Raw genomic sequence first — 25,360 nt, 5'->3', positions numbered from 1 at the left:
TCGCATCATCCAAGTGGATGCTGCACACTGGTGGTGGTTGAGGAGAGACCCCCCCCCACATGATTGTAAAGCGCTTTGGGTGTACAGCAATACACAATAAAGCGCTATATAAATGCATCATTCATTCATTCATTCATTCATTTCTTTTTGTATTATGGCTATATTGCTTGTGGAAAAACAAATGGATTTAGTGAATTAGCAAAAAAGTTTAATTTAGTTGCATGGAATGAAATGCATGAAATGTTTCATGCTGGGTTGTTTGTTTGTGCATTTATTGAGCAAATGTGAGCGCTCCATTGAGGTGTAGCTAATGAGATTTGTTTTTGACTTGAGATTATTTGCTCGTGTCATTGCAATAAGAGCAGCAATGAGCTGTAAAGCCTCCAGTGTTTGCATTTGTTTGACATTATATCATGATTTCCATTTCATTTAGAAAGAGGTTAACTACTGTAAAAGCTATGTCGGGAACACTGGGAACTCTGACAGGGATCATTAAAATCAGTCACTGTCTCGTTTTGAAGGCTGCGCCCTCCGAAAGTCACAATTGTCGTCATCAAGGATGTCTTATTTCAGAAAAAGTAGCCATTATAAAATGGACTGTCATTTTTTATGAGATGTAAATAGTCATTTCTTTCTTATTTTAGAATATAATAGTTACTAATCTGAAATGAGACGACCTCAGTGACGTGCGGCTAACAAATGCGACCTTCCAAGGGTGCAGCCTTCAAAATGAGACGCAGCAAGTGTCCTGTTCTGTGACTGTAACAAATTCTTTTGACCATGACTCCCTCTAGTGATCGTGTAAGGACGCTGTTAGCAATGGACAGATTTGACACTTCATAATAGCAGGTGACGCGTACAGTAACAGTTGGTTACCAGAAATGTATTTTAGATTTGATTTGATTTTAATTTATTTTATAAAAATAAATATTTCATTTTATTTATTTATTTTATTTTTTATTTTTTGGTTTGGATGTTATGAACTCAATGTCCTAAACTAGCGTGTTCCCCCTCCAGCCCGAGTCGTCATCATCCACACCTGTCCGAGTGCCACAGAGGGAGGAAGAGGAGGAAGGTGACCTGAATAAAGCGTTAGGTGTTCAGCGCTTCCAGCAGATCCTGAGCCCCACTTCCAGAGCTCCCAGAGAGCAGCACCGCACCTACAATGAGGAAGATTTTGAATGTAAGTTTGCATCCATTTCATTTATTTTTTTCTATATATACATACATACATACATGCATACATACATACAGTGCCCTCCAAAAGTATTGGAACAGTAAAGACAAAATTGCTCTGTTGGCTGTGGAGTCGGGACATTTACAAATATGATTAAAAGATGAATATGAGACAAAACTACAGAATATCACATTTTATTATTGGGTGATTCAACACATAGATGTTTTAAGTGCTAAGAAGTTCAGCACTTTTAGAGTTTCATCCCTCTATCTGATGTGAGCACAAGTATTGGAGCAGTTGCCTCACAGGTCTTTCTAAGTGATCAGCTGTGTCCTGTTGCATTCATTCTTCAGATATTAAAAGCAGGGAATGTGTCGTATCAGTTATACCCATTACTTCTGTATTCTGAATCTTGCATTCGATGATGACACACACAACCCAGGATGAAGATGAGGGAGCTGACTTTGAGAGAAAAGCAAGCAATTTGGATGTTAAAAGAAAAGAGGAAGTCAGTTAGAGCTATAGCAAAAACAAAGGGCATGGAGAAATCAAGAGTTTGGAAACCACCAGTGACACCAGCAACCAACAACGACCTGATCGGCTGAGAAAACAACAGTAGTTGATGACAGACAAATCATAAAATCTGTGAAAATTAATCCTAAAAGACATGTCTGTAAAATCAGCAACAACCTCCAGAAAGCTGGAGCGATGCTCTGATAATCTACTGTCCTCAGGAGACTTTGACACAGAATTACAGATGCTACACAGCAAGATGCAAACCTCTGACCAGCACCAAAAATAGAAAGGTAAGATTAGAGTTTGCAAAAAAGCACAAAGGTGAGCCAGAAGAGTTTTGGAACTGTGTTTATGGACCGATGAGACAAAGATGAACCTTTATCTATAAGTGATGGGAAAGCAAAAATGTGGATAAAAAAAGGGAACTGCAAATGATCCCAAGCATACAGCCTCATCTGTAAAGCATGGTGGAGGTGGTGTCATGGCATGGGCATGCATGGCTGCCTCTGGAACAGACCCTCTCTACTTTACTGATGACTTAATATATGATGACAGTAGCAGAATGAATTTGGAAGGGTACAAAACCATCTTGCCTACCAGTATTCAAGAAAATGCCACCAGATTCATTGGGAAGTGCTTCATATTGCATCAGGACAATGACCCAAAACACCCTGCCAGTTCAGTCAAGGAATTTATAAGGGCAAAGAAATGGAAAGTCTTAGATTGCCCAAGTCAATCTCCAGATTTAAATCTGATTGAACATGAATTTCACCAGCTGAAGAGGAGAGTAAAGGCAGAAACTCCCCAAAACAAGCAACAATTGGAATTGGCTTCATTAAAGGCTGGGAAAAGTATTTCAAAGGATGAGACCAAGAGTCTGGTGATGTCTATGGGTCACAGACTCACTGCTGTGATTGTGCGCAAGGGATCTGCAACTAAATATTAGCTTTTAATCTTTTATATTTGCCTTATGTTCAACCGTCCCAATACTTATGCTCACATCGAGTATGAACTCTAAAAGTGCTGTTCTTTTTAACATTCTGTAGTTTTGTCTCATATTCATCTTTTAATCATATTTGCAAATGTCTTGACTCCACAGCCAACTGTTTTTTATATATATATATATATAAAAAACAGTTGGCTGTGGAGTCAAGACATTTGCAAATGCATATATATACACACACACACATATACATACACTTATAATTTTTATATACGTATAGATTTTGCTTTAGATATACATAGATTAGAAGTAGAGCCAGTGTTATTGCAGTATCATTAATGCACTTTATAGCTTTTGTTAATATTTTAAAATAGATTTTGTTTGTTTTATGTCTTCACTTTAATTTTAGTTTTTTTTTTTAAAGAAATTAGATGTTTAGTTATTATAGTACTACAAGTTAAACTAAATGGAAATGAGAAATTTTGCCTTTGGCAGCTAGCTGAAGTAAGTTTTTTTTTTTTTGTTTTTTTTTGTTTTTTAGTAACAGTAGACAACATTTGAAGTGGATCAATAAAGTTCATCAAACTTGTCCTAAGACAAGAACGCATTATGGTTTTAGTTTAATTTTAAAATAATAACCCTGGGTGTGGAGTCAGCAATAGTACAAAAGTTATATGCAGTAGTATAAGCAATTGGGCAAATAAAAACATCATCTTATAGGAGCACATTTCATAAGATGTCAGTTTTTAATTTTATACCTTCATTACTCAATTTAAAAATATAATTTTCCAATTTTACAACTCTAGATCCCTGATAAAGTTTGGTAGCCATAAATGTGAAAATGCAGAACTGAAACTCATCTGTAATCTTCTCCAGATCATCGTCACTCGTCCCATCATATCCACCACCCTCTGTCCAAACTCCCGGGAGACGGCAGGAGGAAGAAGAGTGACAGGAAGAGGAAGCGGCGCAGCAGTAAGGACCACAGAGTCTGTTCCAGCCCCAGCGGTGCTTTGGCCATTGAGGAGGGTGAAGATGAGGAGGAGGAGGAGGAAGATGAAGAAGCTACAGAGAACCAGAGCGCCACCCCAGCGCCCACAACAGAGAGAAAAGACAGTGTTCAGGTAACCTCATTTACGTTCAAATTTCAACATTCAATGTTTTAATTTATTTAAATCTCCAAATAAATACAACAACCCTTTTTTAATAGTGCGAACTCAAGTTCTAAGTGCTTGTTTACTGTTATTGAATTATTACCTATGATAGATTTTTTATTTTTTCTCTTGTCCAGTTCTTCGTGTCAGATGACGAGCCTCATGTATCCACACCTGAGACTTCAGAACCTCTTCCTGCAAGAGAGATCTTGATCGTCCCGTCATCTGCTGTGTGTTCAGAGCCTCAGGACAGCACATGCACTGAGTGAGTCCATCTGCTGTGCTGCTTTAGCTTTTGCATATGCAAAAATATCCTGATGGATTGTCATTTGCATAATTACTTGGAGGCAAAGCTTTGACACAATGAACTAAACGCTGCACTCCATTCACTTACATACAGTTCATATTTACTATAGTTATTGATACTAGAATAAGAGACATAAGTAACTCATAAGAAAAAAGACTAATATTAGTTAATATTAATGGGAATCCCATATTAACATTTTCATTATGTATGTAATTATGTAATTCAAATAGAATAAAGGAGAAATTATAATTTTGCTTCCTGTCACTCAGTGCTATTTTAGTATAATTGAGATACTATTATAGGTTTTTAAAATATTTTTAATTTAGTTAAAAAAAATCTGTTTTAAATTTAGTGTTAACATTTTAGTAATTTTGTGTTTTTAACTTTAAAAAAAAAAATTTTAGTTTTTAAAAAATCTGTCTGTATAATATTTATTTCAGTTTTATGTATTTTAGTGTATTAGGTTAGACTTAATGAAATAAAGCAGAAATTTTATAAAACAAGTTTAAGTTCTTTATTATTATGTCTTATTTTAATTATTATTATAGTTTAAGTTAACTATAATAACCCTATAATATATTTTGTGCTTTAGGACTAGTAAGTTAAATATTTTTGTTAAATATTTAGGACCATCAAGAAAAAAATCTTCAGGGTTCTCATGGGCATAAAATTATTAATTGGCTAGAAATTGCTCCTAAAGCATGCAATATCTGTAAAATGGTATTTATGCCTTCTGCTAGTGTTTGTTGTGCTGCATTTAATTTATGCAGATTTAAAAAAACAAAACAACCAAATATAAGGTAAATCACGCCATGCACGATAATATGGCTGTAACGTTCTCAATTGTCATGAAAAATGTATAATACTGCAATAAAAAATACTAATGGCCATTAAACAGGCTTCATTTCCTTCATCCAGCTTTTGTTTCATTAATTTGGTTGTGAAATGTGACCTGGACATGACGTTTTGGTATTTTGGTGTCACCATGGTAAAAAAAAATTTAAGGGAAGTTCTCAGTATTGCATAGTTTCTTAATCTTCATTTTGAAGTTTTGTTGCAGTATTTACTCATTTGAAGTGGTAGACATTGCAGGTTTCGTAGCTCGACCCGTAAAGCATCCACCTTCAGCTCTCTGTTCTTGGTTTACTGTAAATTGTATCGTTAGATGTGCTCAGCACACCCTGTTCGTTACCTAGTGCCAGTTATTTCAGAGAGCAGCAGGGTATCAGCCTCTCTCCAGACCTTCATCACCACTGTCTACATCACTCACCCGTTACTACTAGCAACCGCACTTTGCTTTTATAAAGCAGTCTCCACCTTTCCATTCTGCTTTCTCATCTTTTTAAATGCAGGGGAGTCTATACAAGCGTTAGGATTCATTGCCAGATCATTTCAGCTGGTTGTTTTCTTCTGTTCTTTAGTAAAGTAAAGGGCTTTTGTCCCTACATTAACAATGTCTTTGGTCTAAGAAGCTTTCAGAAACATAACTCTGTTTAAACTAAAGGTAAGTGCTCATGAAGATGGTGATTTAGTTACTTACTGTTGAAGATCTGTGATGTAAACTTTTTATGTCATAATTTTAAAGAAAATGAGCGTCATTTTAGTGACATGCATATCATATTTAGTTGTAGACAGGCAAAATATTTTTTTCTCTTTAGGCTATTTATCTTAACTAATGTCTTTGTTAGCTTTTTATAATAGCAAACACTACTTTCCGTGTTAACTTTCTGTCAAGTTTTGCTTGTTTTTTTTTGTGGTTTCATGAAAACTACTTGACAAGGTGTCGTTTTGTCTGTTGTAGGCCATCTGAACCTGCTTCTCCGACCCCTAGCGCCTCTGAACCCAGCTCTCTGCCCCGTGTGTCGAGTCGCAGCTACGACCTTCAGGAAAGACGTCGCACGGGCAACATGACGGGGACCGAGCAGGCCAAATACCAGCGGATCCCCACCGATGAGTTTGAGGCACAGACCCTGGCCTCGGCCGATCTCGACGGCATTAAAAGTGAGTTTTTAATGCAAATATCCAGTAGGATCCATCTCTGTTTTTCTTGGGTTTGATAGGAAATCTTTAGGTACAGACTACTTTCATTCATTTATTCATGAAACTTGCGTGTTGTTATTCCTTAGGCTGTTTCTTTGTCCTGCTCAAACTTTCCATAATTGTACTAATTGTATTTTCTTGGAAGCTTCTGGATCTGAAATCTCAATAATTCAATGCATTTTAAAATGAAGCTGCCATCTTTAGTTCTATGGTTAACAAAGTGATTTTACGTTTGCATTAATGCATGTTGTAGTTGCTTTTATCTAGAGTGACTTACAAGGCATCATTTTATCAGTTCTTGTGCATCTTTTTGACATTCCTATGCATCAGCAGGATTTTTTGTTTATTAATACTTTTATTTAACAAGGATCATTGAATGATTTAAAAGTGATAGACGATTGTTATGAAATAGTTATATTTTAAATCAGTGCTGTTCTTTTGAACTTTCTATTCTATTCAAAATATCAATATGAAGCAGTGAACAACAGTGAATAAAAAATGTCTCTTGAGCAGAAAATCAGTATATTAGAATGATTTCTGAAGGATCATGTGACACTGAAGACTGGAGTAATGATGCTGAAAATTCAGCGTTGCATCACAGGAATAAATGACATTTTAAAATATATTACAATAGAAAATGGTTATTTTAAATTGTTATAATATTTCACAATTTTACTGTGTTTTTTTTTACTTTTTATATCAAATAAATGCAGCCTCAGTAAGCATAGGGAACTAATTTAATAAAAAAAAATATTTTTTGTAAACAGGGATTTATTTGGGTAGTTCTTGTTTTGACGTTAGTGATGTGCAGAAGAGCTAAAACGTCACCCGAATCTGCATCTTCAAATAAATTATCCACCCGCCAACCGCCCGCACCCCGATCGTCACATTCAGGGTTCGTATGATCATGAAAAATCCGGAAAAGTCATGGAATTTTAAAACGGCAATTTCCAGGCATGGAAAGTTTTGGAAAAATAAATAAACCCAGAAAGTTTTTGAAAAGTCATGGAAATCTATTTCACAATTCTCTGTATAATAGAATTGTTTAATTAGGTCCTGAATTTCGGTGCGGGATTGCGCATATATAACATTTCCGCAGCTTTCAACTTTTTAAAATGAGGGAAATTACTGCAAAACATTTATTCAATATAGCGTATAGGTTAGATGAGTAAATAAATCCACACAAACCATCAGATCAAATCAGTCATTTGAAAACAGCGTGAGTGATTCAGCTGTACCGCGTCTTCTCTCTTTGACCTTCTCTTCACATCGGTTTCGGGACAGTTGACAGAATTGTCAATTGCCTAATCGGTCAAATGTATTGCCAAATGTATTATTTTCATGTCTTTTTAAGCCATTCGGCCATTGTGCTCTGCGAGTACCAAATTGAGTTTGCAAGCAAATCTTGTTGCGCTTAAGTGACCAAATACACACAAAATGACGTCAAAATGGTCATCCTGGCAAGTATCCTCATAAGCACTGTCAGTTTTGTCTCAAGTGAATGTAAACGCATGTGTATAAGTATTGGATCAGTGAAATGTGACAGCATCCTAATAAAGCTGTGCCGGCTGTCATTAATGTTAATCAAACAACAAAAGACAGAGGATATCACTCACTGCTCTTGATGTTTTGTTGAATAACTTTAATATGTTAATTTACAGTTTATTCCATTTCTGTTGCCTATTTAGAAAATGTAGTTAATATTTACATCATTAATGATTTATCTTATCCACCCGTGACCCACCCGCAAATAATCAGAATGCTTTTTTGATTACCCGACCCGCGGATTATCCGCTGCACCCGTGCATCACTATTTGACGTGTTTCTAATTATTATATTAGCAAGTAAAGTACAAATCCATGACCTGGTCTTCTGGGATTGCAATCTAGAAGTCAGAATTTCCACTATTTTCATAGTCAGGTGATTTGTACCAAGCATCCTGCTACACTTCACAGCAAGAATCTTTTGTGGCCCAGCGGGACAAACTTTATCAGACTTCAGCTGTAAATCAGCGGTTCCTGTAAACTACCCCATCAGCTTTCTCCGTCTTGCTATACAGGCCACTAATTAGTCAGGGAAAAGGCCCATCTGCTGCTATATGCTCGGCGACAGGACTTACACAGTTTCTGTCTGCAGTTTACTTTGACCTGTGGATGTTAGAACATCAGTTCATTCATAGACAAAAGTTCAACTCTGCTCGACCTGCATGTTTCAGAGCTCTCATCTGTCATTGCAAATCACTGTCAGGGTGTGAATCCCTTTTTTTTAGTTTATATAAGAATGTAAAAGTGAATTTCAACTCGCTCCGTCTAGCAGTGTGAGAAAATAGAGTTTGTTCCTACGCTCAGCCTAGTTAGTCAAAATCCCCCTAAATTCCCTCCTTGACCTTTTTACCCTGAATGTCTTTGGCAACTTGCCCATCCTGTAATTTCACTCTGAGCGTTGTGTTATGAACAAAGCCGATGACCTGCCTCTCAACCCTGCCAATGAGATTTTAACTAGTGAATGTGTTCATTTGACTGATTTGAATACTTCAAGTAAATGCATCCTGGGAGAAATCCATCTAGAATGAAAATCTGACATATTTTATAGTATGTCCAGCGCAATATTTTGCAATTTTGAATGTGGTACATAATTAAAGGTTATATTATATCAAAAGTTAGGGGTAATATAAATAAATATGTTTATTTATAAAAATGCATATGACATAATTAACACATTTGAATGAAAGTAATGCTTTTATTCAGCAAGGATGCATTAAATTGTTCAAAAATGAGAGTAAAGATATTTATAATATTACAAAAGATTTCTATTTTAAATAAATGCTGTTCTTTGCCTTGAACGTCTTTTTTAAAAACACCAAAATCGTACACAACAATCTCCTGCAGCCTGTTCTTTATATAATATGCATGTTTTTATTGTTTTATTCTTTCAGGTCATCGTTTTGAAGATGTTCCTGGAGTACGTCGACACCTGGTCAGGAAAAGCACAAAAGGACAAGTGGTGCACATCAGCAAAGATCACAAAGAGCCCAGCACACGCAGTCGCAAACTGGACCGGACGCCACATGAGGTCAGAAACCTGTTCACAGATGCTAGTTTCTTGGTTTTTCTAGCTTGGTTGCTAGTTGATGTCTGTAGTTTGGTGGAAACTAGTCTATTAACGCTGTCTGAACACCCAAGGTTCATGAAAAATCTGAAAAATATATGTAAATAAAGCCTGTTAATAAAATTAGATATGTAATATATAAAGTAAAATAAATATATTTTTTTATTTACTTATTTAAAAAAAAAAAAAAAAGCTCTTTAAAAATTAAATCCTTATCCAGTAATCATAAACAACTGGATCACTGAAAAGTCATGGATATTAATTTATCAAAAACTGCAGGAATCCTCGTGTAATTTGGCCACTAATTAGTGGACATAAATGCCTGTTTAAGGTGTAACCGAATGTCCTGTGGGAATGTTTTAGCGCCATTCCCTCTAGCTGGAATTTTAGGATGAATTTGTCTTCGTAGACAACACTAGCTAGGTTTCTAGGTTTCAGGGCTCTACGAAGTTTAGCACATTTAGTCCTTTTCCCAGATTGAGACTCATTCACTGCATTCCCACTTTATTTCAGACAAGCCCGCTGTCCTTCAAAACAAATAAAAGGAGGATTTTAGGGGGCAGGACCTGATTAAAAATGAATGAACTTCTTCCCTTTCACACACCTAGAAATAAAGAAAAGATCAGCTCGGGTAACTGGACACTGCGAGCCTTCAGAGTCAGCCATGTTTTATTAACGCCCCTCTAGACAGGTAAACCAGCTATGTCTAGGGTAAGCGAGTGTACTTATGGGCCGTTTCACTTCTAAATAACACCGGTGGGTGTTCACATCTCATCAGTCAGTCCTGCTCTAACGGCATGGTCCTTTTAGACTTTTCCAGACGGCTTGCTCAACACCAGAAGGTCAGGAAATGATGTGTTGATGTACATGCACATGCTGGGTGCATCGGTTGTTGTGTAATATTATGTTTTAGACAGATCAAACCAATGTTAACTTAAGCTACCTGAAGTGAATAGCAGGTGTCTGTTGCTCTTAGGGAGTTGTAATAGCGTTTTCTTCACTCATTTATTGCATGTTCTTTGGCACCAGGTGTTTGTGGAGCTGAATGAGCTGATCATGGATAAAAACCAGGAGATGCAGTGGAGAGAAACGGCTCGCTGGATCAAGTTTGAAGAGGATGTGGAGGAGGAGACGGACCGCTGGGGGAAACCTCATGTCGCCTCGCTGTCATTCCGCAGTCTGCTGGAGCTGAGAAAAACCATCTCTCATGGTGAGAAACTGGTGAAACCTGCTTAAAAGTCTTGTTTTGTAGTGAAGATCAAATGTCAGGTTACAGCCCTTAGCAGTAACACTTTATATTGCGATAGATTAATGATTAATTTTTGCAAAGTTAATTGCAAAAGCACCATAGTGGCATGCTACGTGATGTGTAATGTTTCTAAAACTGTTTTAAACTGCTATTTATATATAATTTTATATATAATATCTATATTAATTGAGACTACAAGCAATATTTCATTTAAAAAAAAAATTGTTTAAACTTTGGAAAAGTTGAAAAGGGAGCAATAATGAGGCTTATGGATACAAAATGATGTCCTATTAAAATAAAAACTTTGGACAAAATATGGATAAAAATAAAAAAACTTCAGAGAATTGGTAATCACTCACAAAACCTAAAATATAAATATACCTGAATAGATTAATTATACATGTGATTTTAATCTAAAATCTTAATGTTGAAAAATTAAAACATGCATATTATTTATCAACAGCAAACTTTATCAGCAAACAGAAGTATACATTTATAAATGAACATTTACTGTATGCAGTATGCTGATGTAATATTTCTGCATTTTCAGTTTTATTTTAGTTAGTTATTTTAATGCATCAGTTAAACTAAATGAAAATGAGAAGTTGCTTTGACAACTAGCTGAAATAAAAAAGGCTGATATTTTGTTTACGCTTATTTCAAGTATAGAAATTTTATTGTTTTAGATTTAGTTAACTTGAAGAGTTAACTACAACAACCCATATGTTATTATATTGATTGCATCAATGATAATGAAGATTAAATGGCCTCATGTTTGGTTTCTCTCATTAGGAGCTGTGCTGTTGGATTTGGACCAGAAGACTCTTCCTGGTATTGCCCATCAGGTGGTGGAGCAGATGATCATCTCAGACCAGATCAAAGCTGAGGACAGAGCCAATGTGCTCCGTGCTCTTCTCCTCAAGCACAGGTAGAGCTCAGATTTTTAGACAGTGAGCAATATCTTAGAAATGGCACATGAGAATTCTGGTCTGTTTGCATCTGTTTATTCTCATATAATCTATTGGTTTTTATTCTACACCATTCGCCATACCGCCACCTGTCCATATGTAGATCCACACATGATCCTTCGCAGTCTCTCCTAGTGTCTCTTACCCGCTGGCTCCCTTGCTCTCCCTCTCGTAGTCACCCGAGCGATGAGAAGGAGCACAGCTCCTCCTTCCCCAGAAACATCTCGGCGGCCAGCCTGGGCTCCCTGATCAGCCATCACCAGAGCAGCAGTAACCACCTGTCCCCTGTCCCCGAGCCCTCCGTCACAGAGCCACTCATGGGGTCCACAAGAAACAGTCAAGACAGCTCACTTCACATTGACATAGAGAAGAACGAGGTAATTGGTTGAAAGTGGTTGTACTGAGTTTGGCAACCTATTTATATTTTTGTTATATTTATTTATTTATTTGTTTACTTTGTCTTTTACAAGAATATGTATAATATACAATACTTGGCAGTATTTCACTTCACTACCAGACATTTGGAATAATTATTTTGAATGTTTTTTTAAATCCACTTATGATCAGCAAGGCTGAATTTCTGTAATAAAAAAACAGTAATATTGTGAAACATTATTACCTTAGTATTATAAAAAGAGAAAAGTTATTTTGTTTTGTTATAAAGTTTCACAATATTACTCTTTATTGTTCAAATAAATGCAGCCTTGGTGAGCAGAAGAGACATTAAAAATCCAAATTATTTAAAACTTGTGGCTGGAAGTGTATCACCTGAAATTAGATTTTTATTATTATTATTATTATTTGTGTAAAAAAAATAGTAGTTATTTTTTTTTTTTTCATGTGTAACGTACAGTAATAAGTATACGTCATTTGGTGTTATTTTATAATAATAATAATAATAATAATATTTGTTTTTGTTTTTTTGTGGAGTGAAATATGTTTATTTATGAAAGTTACCAACAATACTTGTGTTTTTGTGACATTAAATGTGAAATTTCCCTCTAAATAAAAAAATGTATCTCTTCAAATCTTCAGTTTTTTTCCTGATTGTTCTTATGTCTCATTATTTGCAGAAAGATTCTGCTCCACCCTTAGGAATGCACAGATCCAAATCCAAACATGAACTTAAGCTTTTGGAGAAAATTCCAGAAAATGCTGAAGCCACCGTGGTACTCGTTGGTAAGCAATTATAGTCAGATTCTGAATACTATAGGAATCCTGTTGGATTTGTATCAATCTGGACCAGTCCTAAAGGTCTCAAATAAGACTCCTAAATAATCTGGAATTTGGAAAATTAAACTGGAAAAATAAGAATTTCAGTTTATCCTTTTTAAACTGTTAAGAATTGGTTGTATATTACTACTGATTTGATTCCAAATCAACCAGATGCATCAGGAACTAAAATGACTAACAAATAATTTCACAGAACAACAGGAAATTGAATGTGTTGCTGTCTTTTTAGGCAGTGTTCACTTCCTGGAGCAGCCCACCATGGCATTTGTTCGACTTCAGGAAGCTGTAGAACTGGATTCAGTGTTGGAGGTACCGGTTCCTGCTCGGTTTCTTTTTGTGCTGCTTGGTCCTCCCAGCACCAGCATGGACTACCACCAGATCGGACGCTCCATTTCCACACTCATGTCCGACAAGGTGAGAAAGACGGTTGGCGGTCACCACTGCACAAGTTCAAAAGAGGCATTGTTTCATGCCAAAAATTCAGACAATAATGCCTATATCCAGTGTTAACTCGATCGCGCATCTATCCAGCAATTTCATGAAGCTGCGTACCTGGCAGATGATCGGCAGGACCTGCTCAATGCTATCAATGGCTTCCTGGACTGCAGTATTGTCCTCCCTCCATCAGAACTGGGCGGTGAAGATCTTCTGCGGTCCGTTGCTCACTTCCAAAGAGAGATGCTCCGCAAGAGAGAGGAGCAGGAGGTGGCCTTATTGTCCAAAGAACCCAAGAGCCTTGAAGAGAAAGGTCTGCCTTAATCTGTGTAGCTTTACATCCAGTTCAGCTTTTATTTTGGTTTTGTTTTATTGCTTTGTTTTTTGTTATTTTGTTTGTTTGTTTGTTTGTGTGTGGTGTTTTTGTTTTTTCTTTATTGCTTTTTTGCGCTTTTTTCTTTTTGTGTTTTTGTATTTTTTTTGTCTTTGTTTATGGTTTTCTGTTTGTTTTGTTTTTTCATTTTATGTATGTTTTGTTTTGAACACTTTTGTTTTTCTTTCGCTTTTCTTTTTTTTTCTTTGTTATTAGTGTTTATTTTTTGCCTTTTGTTTTGTCTTTTGTGCTTTTGTGTAGTTTTTATGTAGACATTTTGTTTTGTGTGGGTGTTTTTTATTTTGCTTTTCCTTTGCAATTTTTGCTAGCTTTTTTTTTATTGAATTTTTTGTGCGTGTGCATTTTTAATTTTCAACTTCCATGTTTATTTCCCCAGCAACCTGTTATATTAATAATATCCCATAATCTATCTCTGTGTAAATCAGGGGCCTTGCTCACACCCTTAAAACTAGAAGATGACCCTTTACGACGCACAGGCCGTCTGTTTGGTGGGCTCATCCGTGACGCCCAGCGACGTTACCCAAAGTACATCAGTGACTTCAAGGATGCACTGAACCCCCAGTGCATGGCTGCCGTCATCTTTATTTATTTCGCTGCTCTTTCTCCCACCATCACATTCGGAGGCCTTCTAGGTCAGTTACACCAGCTTTGTCTGTACTCTTACCGACAGTAACATTGATAAGATTTTTAATGCAGTAAAATCATAATTTTACATGCATGTGATCAATTACAGTGTTTTAAATTGAAATTATTGTAAAGGAAAATATATTTGGTTAGTAAACTGCATTCCAACATCAAAAGAAAACAATATGTACATGTATGCAGACATAAGTGTATATCATGGTGTTATTTGTATTTTTATGCTGATTAGAAAAAAGACTGCTATATTATATATTTTTAGTATTTTGCGGTAAAATGAAATTCACCAATTTTTTTTTTTTTTTTTTTTTTTTTTTTTTGAGGTTAAATGTAAAATTTCCTTCTGAATTTTTCAGTCATTGCCCTATATAAAATACACTGCCTGGCCTGGACACACAAATTATTATTATTTATTTTTTTGCTTAAATAAGCAAGTACTGAAAAATCTAGGATTGGATCATTATTGCAGTGATTAATATGTTTCTGGCATGTTATATGTTTGGCAATACTTATTTTAACCCTAACTTATACAGTCTCTCCCATTCTCAATACAAGATCTCAGTCAGAAAATAATTCAACTCTTAGATGGAAATAAATGTTGTGATGTTGCAGAAGTTGTCAGAACAATGCCGCGATGAATGCACACAGTAACCAAAGCTAAAGATGATCTAATGAAACTATTTTCTTTGTTTTTTTTTTGGCTAGGCAGTGTATATCTCTTCAGATCTTCTCAACTTAATTAGTAAATTGCTTCCAGAACTGACTTAAATGACTTTAAACAGCTGCAGCCAGTTATATAACAAAAGGTTATCATGATGCACACAATCAGTGAAAATACTGAAGTATTTTAGATTACTTTTGCTTGAACTCCAGATAGCGTATGTGTCCGACCTCTCTGTTCAATAATTCAGTTTTGTGTGTACAGGTGAGAAGACTGAAGGGCTCATTGGCGTGTCAGAGCTGATTGTGGCCACATGTATTCAGGGTGTATTGTTCTGTCTGCTCGGGGCTCAGCCACTTCTGGTGGTGGGCTTCTCTGGACCAATCCTGGTGTTTGAAGAAGCCTTCTTCTCTGTGAGTTTACAATACTCTTCCTTAAACCAGATTCCCTACCATAAATATGTTGTGAAAGGTCAAGATCACCCAAAAATGATCCAAAATGCCAATATTGTAGCGCTAACTTGTCAATGAAGCAAATGTTTTTGGGCTGCCCAATTTTAAATGTCTAGAGATAACAGTTTTTTATCAGGGCAAGCTTTGAAGGACTTGTTTTGTAAGATGCACCCAGAAAAACTTTTGTATCACAAGTACATTTAAAGAATATTTTATAGAATTTTATATATACAGAATGTATTTGTTTTTCTTAGTTGAATGTTATAAAATGATTTAACTGGAGATATATCTCCTCTGTCCTTATCGTCTCCAGTTCTGTAAGGGCAATAATATGGAGTACCTGACAGGTCGGGTTTGGATCGGTTTTTGGCTCATCATCATCGTGGTGGTGATGGTGGCCTTTGAGGGCAGCTTCCTGGTCCGATTTGTCTCACGTTTCACTCAGGAAATCTTCTCCGTCCTCATCTCTCTCATCTTCATCTATGAGACCTTCTCAAAACTGGCCAAGGTAGTTTGAATCACCTTTTGATTGTGTTTGTCGGCATATATTATCATGAAGTCCTCTTGACTGCTGATGTTCCCCACAGATATTCCAGGAACATCCTCTGAGACGCTGCTCTGCTACGGTTGTTGATGTAAACAACTCAACATACAACTCAAGCATGGAAGATGTCACTTCAAGTCCATTAGCATCAAACAGCAGTGCACCAGAAACGGTGAAGGTGGTCGGTGAACCTAATACTGCATTGCTTTCCTTTGTGCTCATGTCTGGGACCTTCTTCATCGCCTTCTACCTGCGCAAGTTCAAAAACAGTGCCTTCTTCCCTGGCAGGGTAAGACGCTGTCTGATCAAGTCAAGTCAAGCCAATGTTGAGTGATTAGGACTATAGGCTACAAAGGAAAATGTAGTTGTAATTTGTCCTCTTCTGTTTTTTTGTTTGTTTGTTTTTTACAGCTAAGAAGAGTTATTGGAGATTTCGGAGTTCCCATTGCCATTCTCCTCATGGTTCTGGTAGACTACAGTATTCGAGACACATATTCACAGGTGAGAATGGATAGTTTTCAATTTGCAGATGATTTGATGAAGTCAAAGTCAAGTAAAGCAAATGATAGTATTACTATCATTTATATTTCATATTAGGTACCCTAAATATTCAAATTTAATGCATAAACCTGCACTGTTTGTGCTATGGATATCTAAATTTGGCCAGTTTGTTGAAGAGATTCATTAATATTATTTTCTTTTATTTCTTGTTATTGCCATTATTTTATTTATTCTTTTTAACGCATCATATTTTCTTGTTTTGATTGGCTTAATTTTTTTTTTTTTAATTTTGCATTGTAATTTTTTTGTTATTGTCCATTTTAGGGGTGTCCCCGACTAAGGATTTTCATAATCGAATCGGAAATTTCAAATCTTGCCAATAGTCGACTGATAGTCAAATCATATGTTTGGGGGCGGGGTCAAAATACATTACATTCCACAGTCATAAATACTGACGTTAACACACAGGGAAAAGGTGTAACGGACGCCTCGCAGATAATGTTTTATGTTTTGATTAAAAGATAGTTAACATTAAACGTAAACAAAACCCTAAGAATTCACACAATTATTACAATACTGCTCTCATTATAACGCTAGCCTATGCAAATGACAGTAGTTATTAATCTTCTGCATTTCTGTTTTGAGCCGCGCGTGCTGAAGATGACCAGTAGAGTGAAGCATTTGATAGCAGGTTTATAATAATCAATGGGATTTAACATATCATTTATCTCATATAGAATACGCTTCGTTATTTATACAACATAACGTTAATATGACGACTTATAGGCTGTCTGCACAAATCTGCTTTTTTATTCACATATGTATTCTGTCTTTTTGTTATTGCCGCACCCTACAGAAACTGAGTGTACCCCGAGGTTTTTCAGTGACTAGTCCTGATAAGCGAGGGTGGATAGTCAATCCTCTGGGCTCTGATGGTCAGTTCCCCATCTGGATGATGTTTGCCAGCATCCTTCCGGCCCTGCTTGTCTTCATCCTCATCTTTATGGAGACACAAATCACAACGTGAGTCCATTGCTATGTTTCGTCGTCTCATAATGATAATTACAGAGCTCGAACATAAGGGCATTTGCCCTAAGCTCAAAAATATGTTTTTATTTTGCAGGGTATTTTTGAGCCAGTGAAGAAATCTTTGTTTTTCATGATATGTAATATTTTGTGGAAAAAAGGTTTTACATGTTTACAGGTTTTTAATTAAAAAAAGCTAGTAATTGTATAACTGTTATGTAACTCATATACATATACAACATTTTTCTCCCTGATTTATGGAACACATAAAAGCATGACAGTATTAGAGATGCTCTCTCTCCTTCTAGGTTGATAGTCAGTAAGAAAGAGCGAATGCTGGTCAAGGGTTCTGGTTTCCATCTGGATCTGTTGCTCATTGTGACTCTCGGTGGCACCAGTGCTCTGTTCGGTCTGCCGTGGATGGCCGCGGCCACTGTTCGCTCTGTAACCCATGCTAACGCCCTCACCGTGATGAGCAAAGCCGTCGCCCCGGGAGACAAACCTCGAATCCAGGAGGTCAAGGAGCAGAGGGTGACCGGGTTACTGGTGGCAATACTTGTAGGTGGGTTTCAAACAATTACTGATTCCAAAATGATGCCTCTAAATGCATCCTCATCCATACAAACTGCTGATAATATAAAAAAATCAATAAATTCATTATTATTAAAATATTGAAAGATAATTGTCGGAAAAAGAGTCCAAGATACAAGTTTGGAATCAGATATTATTTTTGGAATGAGCAATCAAAAAATACAATTAGTTTTTTTTAAAGTATCAAAAAACTATTGGATTTCATCCAGCAAATATGATGCAGGGCAGTTTCATTATTTATTGGACAATTATGTATTTTATCATATTGCTGTTGCCAGTGTTTAGAAAAACAAGCAACCGAAGGCCAACCATTACAGTCATTTTTAACACAATTTAAGTGGATAAAAACACTCTTGGTAAAATCACTATAACGCATCAAATCTTGTGGGTTATTGCTTTAAGATTCATAGTATTTGAATGACAGTTGTATGCATTGCTATATGTATTAAATGAGGAAAAAGTCTATGAAATTGCAAATTTTGTTTGCTGTAGGTCTCTCGATAGTAATCGGTGATCTGCTCCGTCAAATCCCCATCGCTGTGCTGTTTGGCATCTTCCTGTACATGGGTGTGATGTCACTGAATGGAATCCAGCTGACAGAACGGATCCTTTTGCTGCTGATGCCCCCTAAATACCACCCCGATCACACCTACGTGCGCAAGGTCAGGACCCCAGTCTGTTTTCTGTTCATTAATAGGTACTGTGGCAGTAGCATACTGCAGTAATGGTATCAGATACTTCACAGAAATCAACAATATGGAAGGTAGAACTGGTTTGTACTGTGTGTCTTGACTGAATTTCTGTGACTGGATCCTCAGGTGCGGACCCTGCGGATGCATCTGTACACTGCAATACAGGTGGTCTGTCTGGCTGTCCTCTGGTCGGTCATGTCTACTGTGGCATCGTTGGCTTTCCCGTTTGTTCTCATCATGACCGTCCCTGTCAAGATGTTTCTTCTGCCACGCATCTTCAGCACTCGTGAGATGCAGTGTGTAAGGATTTTTGCATGCACAAAAAGACACATGCAAAATAGTTTTTATATTTTTTAGATATCTGACCGACCCTAAACTTTTAAACAGTAAATTACTTCCAAAATTTTAATTAGATATATTTAGGAAACAGAAAATGTATTTCTTTTCAAATTTATATGAAACTGCCTTCATAGCCCATTTTATTTCCAAAATGTTTTATTTTAATTTTATTTTCATTCATTTTCATATTCATTTTATTTTAAAATGACACCACCTCAAAAGAGATATAATGCAACTCGGAGGGGGAAAAAAAAAGTGTCGCAATTACTTTTATTTTTTATTCAGTGGTGGAAATGTGCTTCCATAGTGCACTGATGTATCATGCACAAAAAGTAAAGTATAATATTAAGAAAGTAAAGTAGGTGATTTTCAACTAATGCTGTTTGTCTGGCTTTTCTATCTCTCTTCTGTGTCTTAGTTGGACGCTGATAATGCAGAGCCCACTTTTGACGAGAAGGAGGGACACGACGAATACACAGAGATGCACATGCCAGTCTGAGCCACGACCGCAGCTGTCCGTCTCTCGCCTGTCTTCCTGTCAGTCATGCTATTGGCCAATAGGACAGTTGCTTTAAAAACTTTGATAAACCAAATCGCACAGCGAGTCTTGACATGCTGTAGAGGTGAGAATAGTGCATTATGTCAACCTGGCATTTCCAGAGACTCATTTAATTTGTATTAGAGAGCTGCTATCACATATTTAGCCTTAAACCAGCGTATTTGTCGCCTAGGAGGAAAACGAATGTACCTTATGGGGTTAACTGGACGTTCCTAGCACCATTCAGGGCCCATGCAATAGTATATGAAGTTTTTAGTGAATATGATCATGATCATGAAAGATTGCCAAGGTGCATTTCATCTTATATTGTATGCACGTCTGTGCTTTTAATAGTTTTACTGCCTTTTTTTCTGATTTATGACCCAGCATACATTGATTCACACAATCGACAGTATTTTATTTTTCTTTTGTTGCCATCCGATCATGACTATTTTTTTTTTTTTCTCTTTCAGAATTGTCTAAACAGGTGTTTTCTCTTTTATAATGCATGAAAGTCACATGAAGTCCTAAACTCTCATAATAACTCTAGATGTGCAGTTGCTGTATATTTTATATTGACTGTTACATGACTCATGAACTCTGTTTTTAAGGATGTATTTGGTAGTAAATGGTCTTGAGGGATTTTTTAGCTCGGATAGATGCACTAGTGACCTAGTTTGGAGTCTTAAAACCCATTTTAAGAAAAAGTGTGTCCCTACAGATGATCCCAAAATTGTAGTTCATCATAGTTAATTTATTAGATCTAAATATGTTGACCTGATAAACTGGTATTTTCCACCACATTTCTGAAATCTTTGCACATTTAACATTGAATTAACAATAAAAGCCTGTTGTTTTCAGCACTAGTTCTCGGCAAACACACAATGTAGATTTTGATTTACTTACTAATTATTGATTTGTTTAATGGGAACCGTATTATTTATGTAAGTTCGTGAGGGATTTTGACACAGAATTCCTGAATAATTTCACTAATTCTTCCCCCATCATTCACTAATATCCCACTTTATATTTTTGGATTCCTACAGTCAGTTAGCCGGGGAATCTGCACAAATAAGATTCAATTCAGTACACTTTCACTTGGAATATCACAAAAACCATTAGGAATAAAAATAACAACTTCAACTATTTGGTTATGGTAATTCAGTTAAGAATGTTATGTTTGTTATTTTAGTAGCATTTCACATTTGCTCTGAAAGTTTTGTCCTTTTTTTTTTTTTTCATCTCTGGAGGTTTTCATACCATTGTGCTTTAAACTACAAAACAAGTGCTTTACTTTTTATTTACATTCCAGATTATGATTCCAGAATCTGATGTGTGTTAGGATCTTTTAAATATTATGTTAGTTTTATATTGCTTTAGATCATGTATGCGCTAACTAATGACATATGAAGAGTGAACTCAAAAATAAATCATGTAGATGTTATTTTTATTCGACTAGGAATGGGTTAGAAGTTTTATGTCTTTTTTTGAGCGTACAACGTGACTGGATCAAGAATATTTTTATAAAATGTTGTCTGTATTGTCGTTTAGTACATCAGGACCATCAGCACATCGTACTTTGTCACTGTTGTTTATCTTTGACATTCCCTCAGCCCGTGTTCAGCGACTGGTTCCAGGTTTGCATGACGTGTCTAGGCATGTTTAGAACCAGAGAACTCTGGGAAACCTGAGCGTAGAGCAGCACTTTTAGGTTGTGTTTGAATGCAGGCAGGAATCTGCGTTCTGTGTTGCTACAGTGTGGATGCTCAGCAGCACTTGTTTGTAGATGGTATTTATGGATGCTTTACGGGGTTTAAGACTGAAGGTTAATGCTGGAACATTGTGGTAATTTTAACATTTGCTGATATTAGTTATAAAAGTATGACCTGGTGTTTGGCAAAGGGAAGTGAGGGCCATTTACCATCTGTGTGCATTTTTATGCATATTGTTTTTACTTGTTTGGTTATTGGATATTTGATTATTAAATGTTCCTCTGTACATAATGCAATATTTACAGCAAATTCCAAACATTGCAAATAAAGTTGATTTTTCTATTTAAATTGGATATCTTTTTTTTTTTTTTTTCACTGATATTGTGTAGCAAAGCTTACTTTAATAAGAATCATTTTGGAGGGATGCATTAAATGGTTAAAAAGTGACCGCAAAGACATTTATAATGTTACAAAAGATTTCCATTTCAGATAAATGCTGATCTTTTGAACTGTTTAACTTTCTATTCAAAATGTATTGCTGTTTCTACACAAATATTAATCAGCACAACTGTTTTCAACATTGATAATAATAAGAAATGTTTCTTAAGATTTAGAATTACAATGAAGACTGGAGTAATGAGGCTGAAAATTCAGCTTTGCATCACAAGAATACATTTTAAAATAGAAAATAATTATTTTAAATCATTTCTGCATTTTTTTTGATCAAATAAAACAAAAAAAGCTAAAACAAAAACAAACCTCATAACTGCAGCTGAATTTTAAGACAACAAATAACTATATTTCTGCTTGCGGCAGTGTTCTTGTTTAGTCGATTTGTACACATCATGCCAGGGCTCCACATGAACAGAGACTATTTTAGAGAATGTTTAACCTGGTTTTTGGGTAAGCAGACATTTGCAGTTGCTGAAGTTCAGACGGGTTAAAGATGTCCGTGCTGCTGTGGATCGTGCTGCTCTCTGCTGGAGTCTCTCACAGTCAAGCACAAAAGTCCTTCAGCAAACTCCCAGATATCTACAAGAGAGGAGTGGAGCTGGCTTTACATGAAATCAATGGCAATCAAAGCATCAAGAACCATCATCTCTTCAGTGAATCTATTCATCAGGCAGAAATTGAGGTATTCTCTTTTCTGAAATCTATCTGTCTGTCTATCATCAGTCTCTATTATCAGTATCTCTACCTAAAGTACAATTGAAATAAGCCAAATCCTAAAATGACATATTTCATGTAACTAATATTTTAATTGATCTGCAATATGTTTTTATTTTTGTGGTACTAAACAAGATTTCATGGCAGAAGAAGATAATTTTTTTTCTAACACAATCACGTGTAGATTTTTGTTGGGTAACATCCTGAAGAGCAGGTCAGAAATCGCTAAAACTGCTGCTGCCAAGTCATTTTTAGGTCAGAAATCAAACATGAAAATCTTCTGCGACCCAACAACAAGTGAGTTGCAATGTCCTATGGACATGTGGAAAAGTTCTATACGTTTAGATGAATTTGTATCATCTCTATAGGCAGGGCTTGATGTTGTCTACATCTACCATAACTTTTTTCTGAAAGCCACCGAGTGCAAAAGAGGAACCAAGAATGCAGATGCAACCACATGTGCGTTCAGGAAGGATCGAGTAAGTGTGATTTATATGTGGATTTAAAGCAAATATGCATTTTAAAGAACCAAAGAAAGTTAGGTTTTAGAAGTCATTTCCCAAACACATTAAATCTTAATCTTACTGGGTGCTTTATAGGACAATATGCATTTTGTTGCATGCGGCATTTGCAAAGTATAGTAGTTAAATGCACTACTATTCAAAAGTTTGGGGTCAGTAAGGTTTTTGAAGTGTCTTATATCCACCAAGGCTGCATTTATTTGATTCAAAATACAGTAAAAATGCTAATAATGTGAACTATTATTACTATTTAAAATAATAGTAATGTATTTAATACAATTTATGATGCAAAGCTGAATTTTCAGCATCATTACTCCAGTCTTCAGTGTCACATGATCCTTCAGAAATCATACTAATATGCTGATTTGCTGCTTGAGAAATATTTATTATTATTATTATCGATGCTGAAAAGTTGTGCTGCCTAATATTATTGTGGAAACATGATACATTTTAGCTTTTCAGGAATCTTTGAATAGAAAGTTTAAAAGAACAGCATTTATTTGGAATCTGTTGAGTGTCTTTTCAGTAAGTTTAATGCATCTTTGCTGAATAAAATAGATTACCAACCCCAAACTTTTCAACTGTAGCTGATAAATACGGAGTAAATAGCTGAAAGTAGAAGATTACTGGCCAAATTAGAAAGTATTTTTGCTGCTGATGCACTACACACTATCATGCAAAGTCTTACTTGGTTTAATACAGACAATATACTTGCATTATATTGGTGGAAATATCACGATCTACAGTGTATATATAAAGTGGCAACACCACAGCACTCAAAATTAAATGTGGATTAATTTCCTTGTACTTACTGGATCAATTTCCTTATTCCTCCAGCCTCGTGTTGACTGTGTGATCTGCTACAAAATCTCTGCAGGAGAAATTAATAATAAGCCTAAACCTTATTTAAACTGTATGCATCAAGGATTGCTTTCAAAGGTATTCCCTCATCATTTTCTTCATTTTGATGATGGATTCATTGCCTTACCTGGAAAAACACTTGATCTTATCATAATTGCCATTATGATGTCCATTTTTGCTAATATTTTGCCCAGTATATTTAAAAGAACAGCTCATCCAAAACTAAAAAAAATGCTGAAAATGGGCTCACCCTAAGGCTATTCAATATTTAGATGTTTGTGATGTTTTAATCAGCTGTTTGGACTCTCATTCTGACGGCACCCATTCACTGCAGAGGATCCATTGGTGAGCAAATGATGTAATGCAAAATTTCTCCAAATCTGTTCTGATGAATAAACTCATCTATATATTGATTGCCTGAGGGAGAGTACATTTTCAACTAAATACATTTCTGGGTGAAAGATTTCAAGATGTTCAAAACTTGAGCTGTGTGTAGAAGTGACTCTTGCTGTCAACATAATCTTTGTTATTGTTTGAGCACAAGGAAAGCAAGAGAGAGAGAGAGATTGGCTGTTTCCGTGCGGGTTTTGGCCATCTGACCCCAACTCCTGTGGCATCCACTGGATCCTAGAGACCAGCAGGAGGAGAAACGTCATTTGAAATCTGATGTTCTGGAATCTACTGGCTTCACAATCTCAAATACAGCATGTTTTAGCATGTCTGTTCTTCGCCAAATCAAATATTGCATGACATTTATCTGATTATCAAGACCTAAAGAGAAGTACTAAAGAGAGCCTTGCACAGTTGGGGTCACATTTTACATATTAAACCAACAGGGGATGTGTTGCATAAGAGTTCAATGTTTGCTCTTGGAAAGAACAGCTATTTTCCACACAACAAAGCAGAGTTCTCTACAAGTCCATTAACTACTTTTAAATATGAATGAATGAATAAATAAATAAATACATATTACACTATACAATAAAGTGCTTTAGATTATCAGTGCAATAAAATATTTTACAAATAATAAATGTTTCAATGGTATTGTTCTAATATTGTTCTTATGTACTATTAGAAATTTGAGGTAGCCTAGATATTCGTCTATCATATATTGTTTTTGTTTTAACTGTGTTATGTACTTCACTGTAAAAAAAAAAAAAAAGAAAAGTTGAGCCAACTTAAAATTTAAAGGCAACCAGTTTCAGCAGATTTTTGAGTTCTCTCAACTTATTTTTGTAGGAGATTCTCAACTTTTTGTTGTATAAACTTAAAACAACAGATAAGAAAACTCAGAAATAAGCTGAAGCTGGTTGCCTTAATTTGAAGTTGGCTCAACTTTTTTTTTTACAGTGTTGGCCATGATTGTATGTTGCCTAGACGTGTTCAGACCTGCAATACAGAATTAAGTCGAAATAAATGGAGTAAAGGTTCTCTATAAAGGCAATATAACAGCAGTTATAAATATAATTCTCACCTGTGTACCATAGCCTTCTGTTTATCATATGCGCTATGCCAATTTTGTTATCTGCCGCTTTAAATGCTCGAGCTCTTCTGATTGGTTAATATTTTGTATTGTTCATCAGATGAGAAAA

General features: G+C 35.8%; 2 protein-coding genes across 5 annotated transcripts in view; both read left to right on the top strand.

Annotated features, from left to right (window-relative positions):
• Positions 1-21,571, top strand: part of LOC306863272 (anion exchange protein 2-like) — a 42,624-nt gene extending 21,053 nt beyond the window's left edge. For all 3 annotated transcript variants that reach the window (XM_079406514.1, XM_079406515.1, XM_079406516.1), the window contains 21 exons: positions 1,018-1,183; positions 3,513-3,760; positions 3,928-4,055; positions 5,899-6,098; positions 9,073-9,209; positions 10,275-10,455; positions 11,287-11,422; positions 11,638-11,839; positions 12,536-12,641; positions 12,925-13,109; positions 13,227-13,443; positions 13,950-14,156; positions 15,089-15,237; positions 15,590-15,784; positions 15,864-16,109; positions 16,232-16,321; positions 17,178-17,344; positions 17,656-17,909; positions 18,431-18,600; positions 18,757-18,930; positions 19,388-21,571. In XM_079406514.1, the coding sequence (XP_079262640.1) occupies positions 1,018-1,183; positions 3,513-3,760; positions 3,928-4,055; positions 5,899-6,098; positions 9,073-9,209; positions 10,275-10,455; positions 11,287-11,422; positions 11,638-11,839; positions 12,536-12,641; positions 12,925-13,109; positions 13,227-13,443; positions 13,950-14,156; positions 15,089-15,237; positions 15,590-15,784; positions 15,864-16,109; positions 16,232-16,321; positions 17,178-17,344; positions 17,656-17,909; positions 18,431-18,600; positions 18,757-18,930; positions 19,388-19,468 (3,639 nt within the window). In that variant the 3' untranslated portion in view covers positions 19,469-21,571. The remainder of the gene's footprint in view (positions 1-1,017; positions 1,184-3,512; positions 3,761-3,927; positions 4,056-5,898; positions 6,099-9,072; positions 9,210-10,274; positions 10,456-11,286; positions 11,423-11,637; positions 11,840-12,535; positions 12,642-12,924; positions 13,110-13,226; positions 13,444-13,949; positions 14,157-15,088; positions 15,238-15,589; positions 15,785-15,863; positions 16,110-16,231; positions 16,322-17,177; positions 17,345-17,655; positions 17,910-18,430; positions 18,601-18,756; positions 18,931-19,387) is intronic.
• A 562-nt stretch (positions 21,572-22,133) lies between these two features.
• Positions 22,134-24,793, top strand: LOC306863279 (uncharacterized protein). 2 transcript variants are annotated; one of them, XM_079406527.1, is made up of 4 exons: positions 22,134-22,354; positions 22,755-22,865; positions 23,745-23,846; positions 24,307-24,793. In XM_079406527.1, the coding sequence occupies exons 1-4, from the start codon at positions 22,166-22,168 to the stop codon at positions 24,397-24,399; spliced, it is 495 nt and encodes a 164-aa protein (XP_079262653.1). In that variant the 5' UTR covers positions 22,134-22,165; the 3' UTR covers positions 24,400-24,793. The 2 variants fall into 2 exon arrangements, with proteins under 2 accessions (XP_079262653.1, XP_079262654.1); XM_079406528.1 differs by having other exon boundaries at positions 24,313-24,789.
• The last annotated feature ends 567 nt before the right edge of the window (positions 24,794-25,360 follow it).

Source organism: Barbus barbus (assembly GCF_936440315.1).
Source record: "Barbus barbus genome assembly, chromosome: 44".
Taxonomy (NCBI): Eukaryota; Metazoa; Chordata; class Actinopteri; order Cypriniformes; family Cyprinidae; genus Barbus; species Barbus barbus.
This window is presented reverse-complemented; position numbering and strand designations above follow the sequence as displayed.

Coding starts and splice junctions, on each gene's coding strand:
- LOC306863279 (XM_079406527.1), top strand. CDS start 22,166: ATGTCCGTGCTGCTGTGGATCGTGCTGCTCTCTGCTGGAGTCTCTCAC. Junction 22,355..22,754: donor TTCATCAGGCAGAAATTGAG/GTATTCTCTTTT, acceptor TCATCTCTATAG/GCAGGGCTTGATGTTGTCTA. Junction 23,847..24,306: donor ATCAAGGATTGCTTTCAAAG/GTATTCCCTCAT, acceptor TTATTGTTTGAG/CACAAGGAAAGCAAGAGAGA.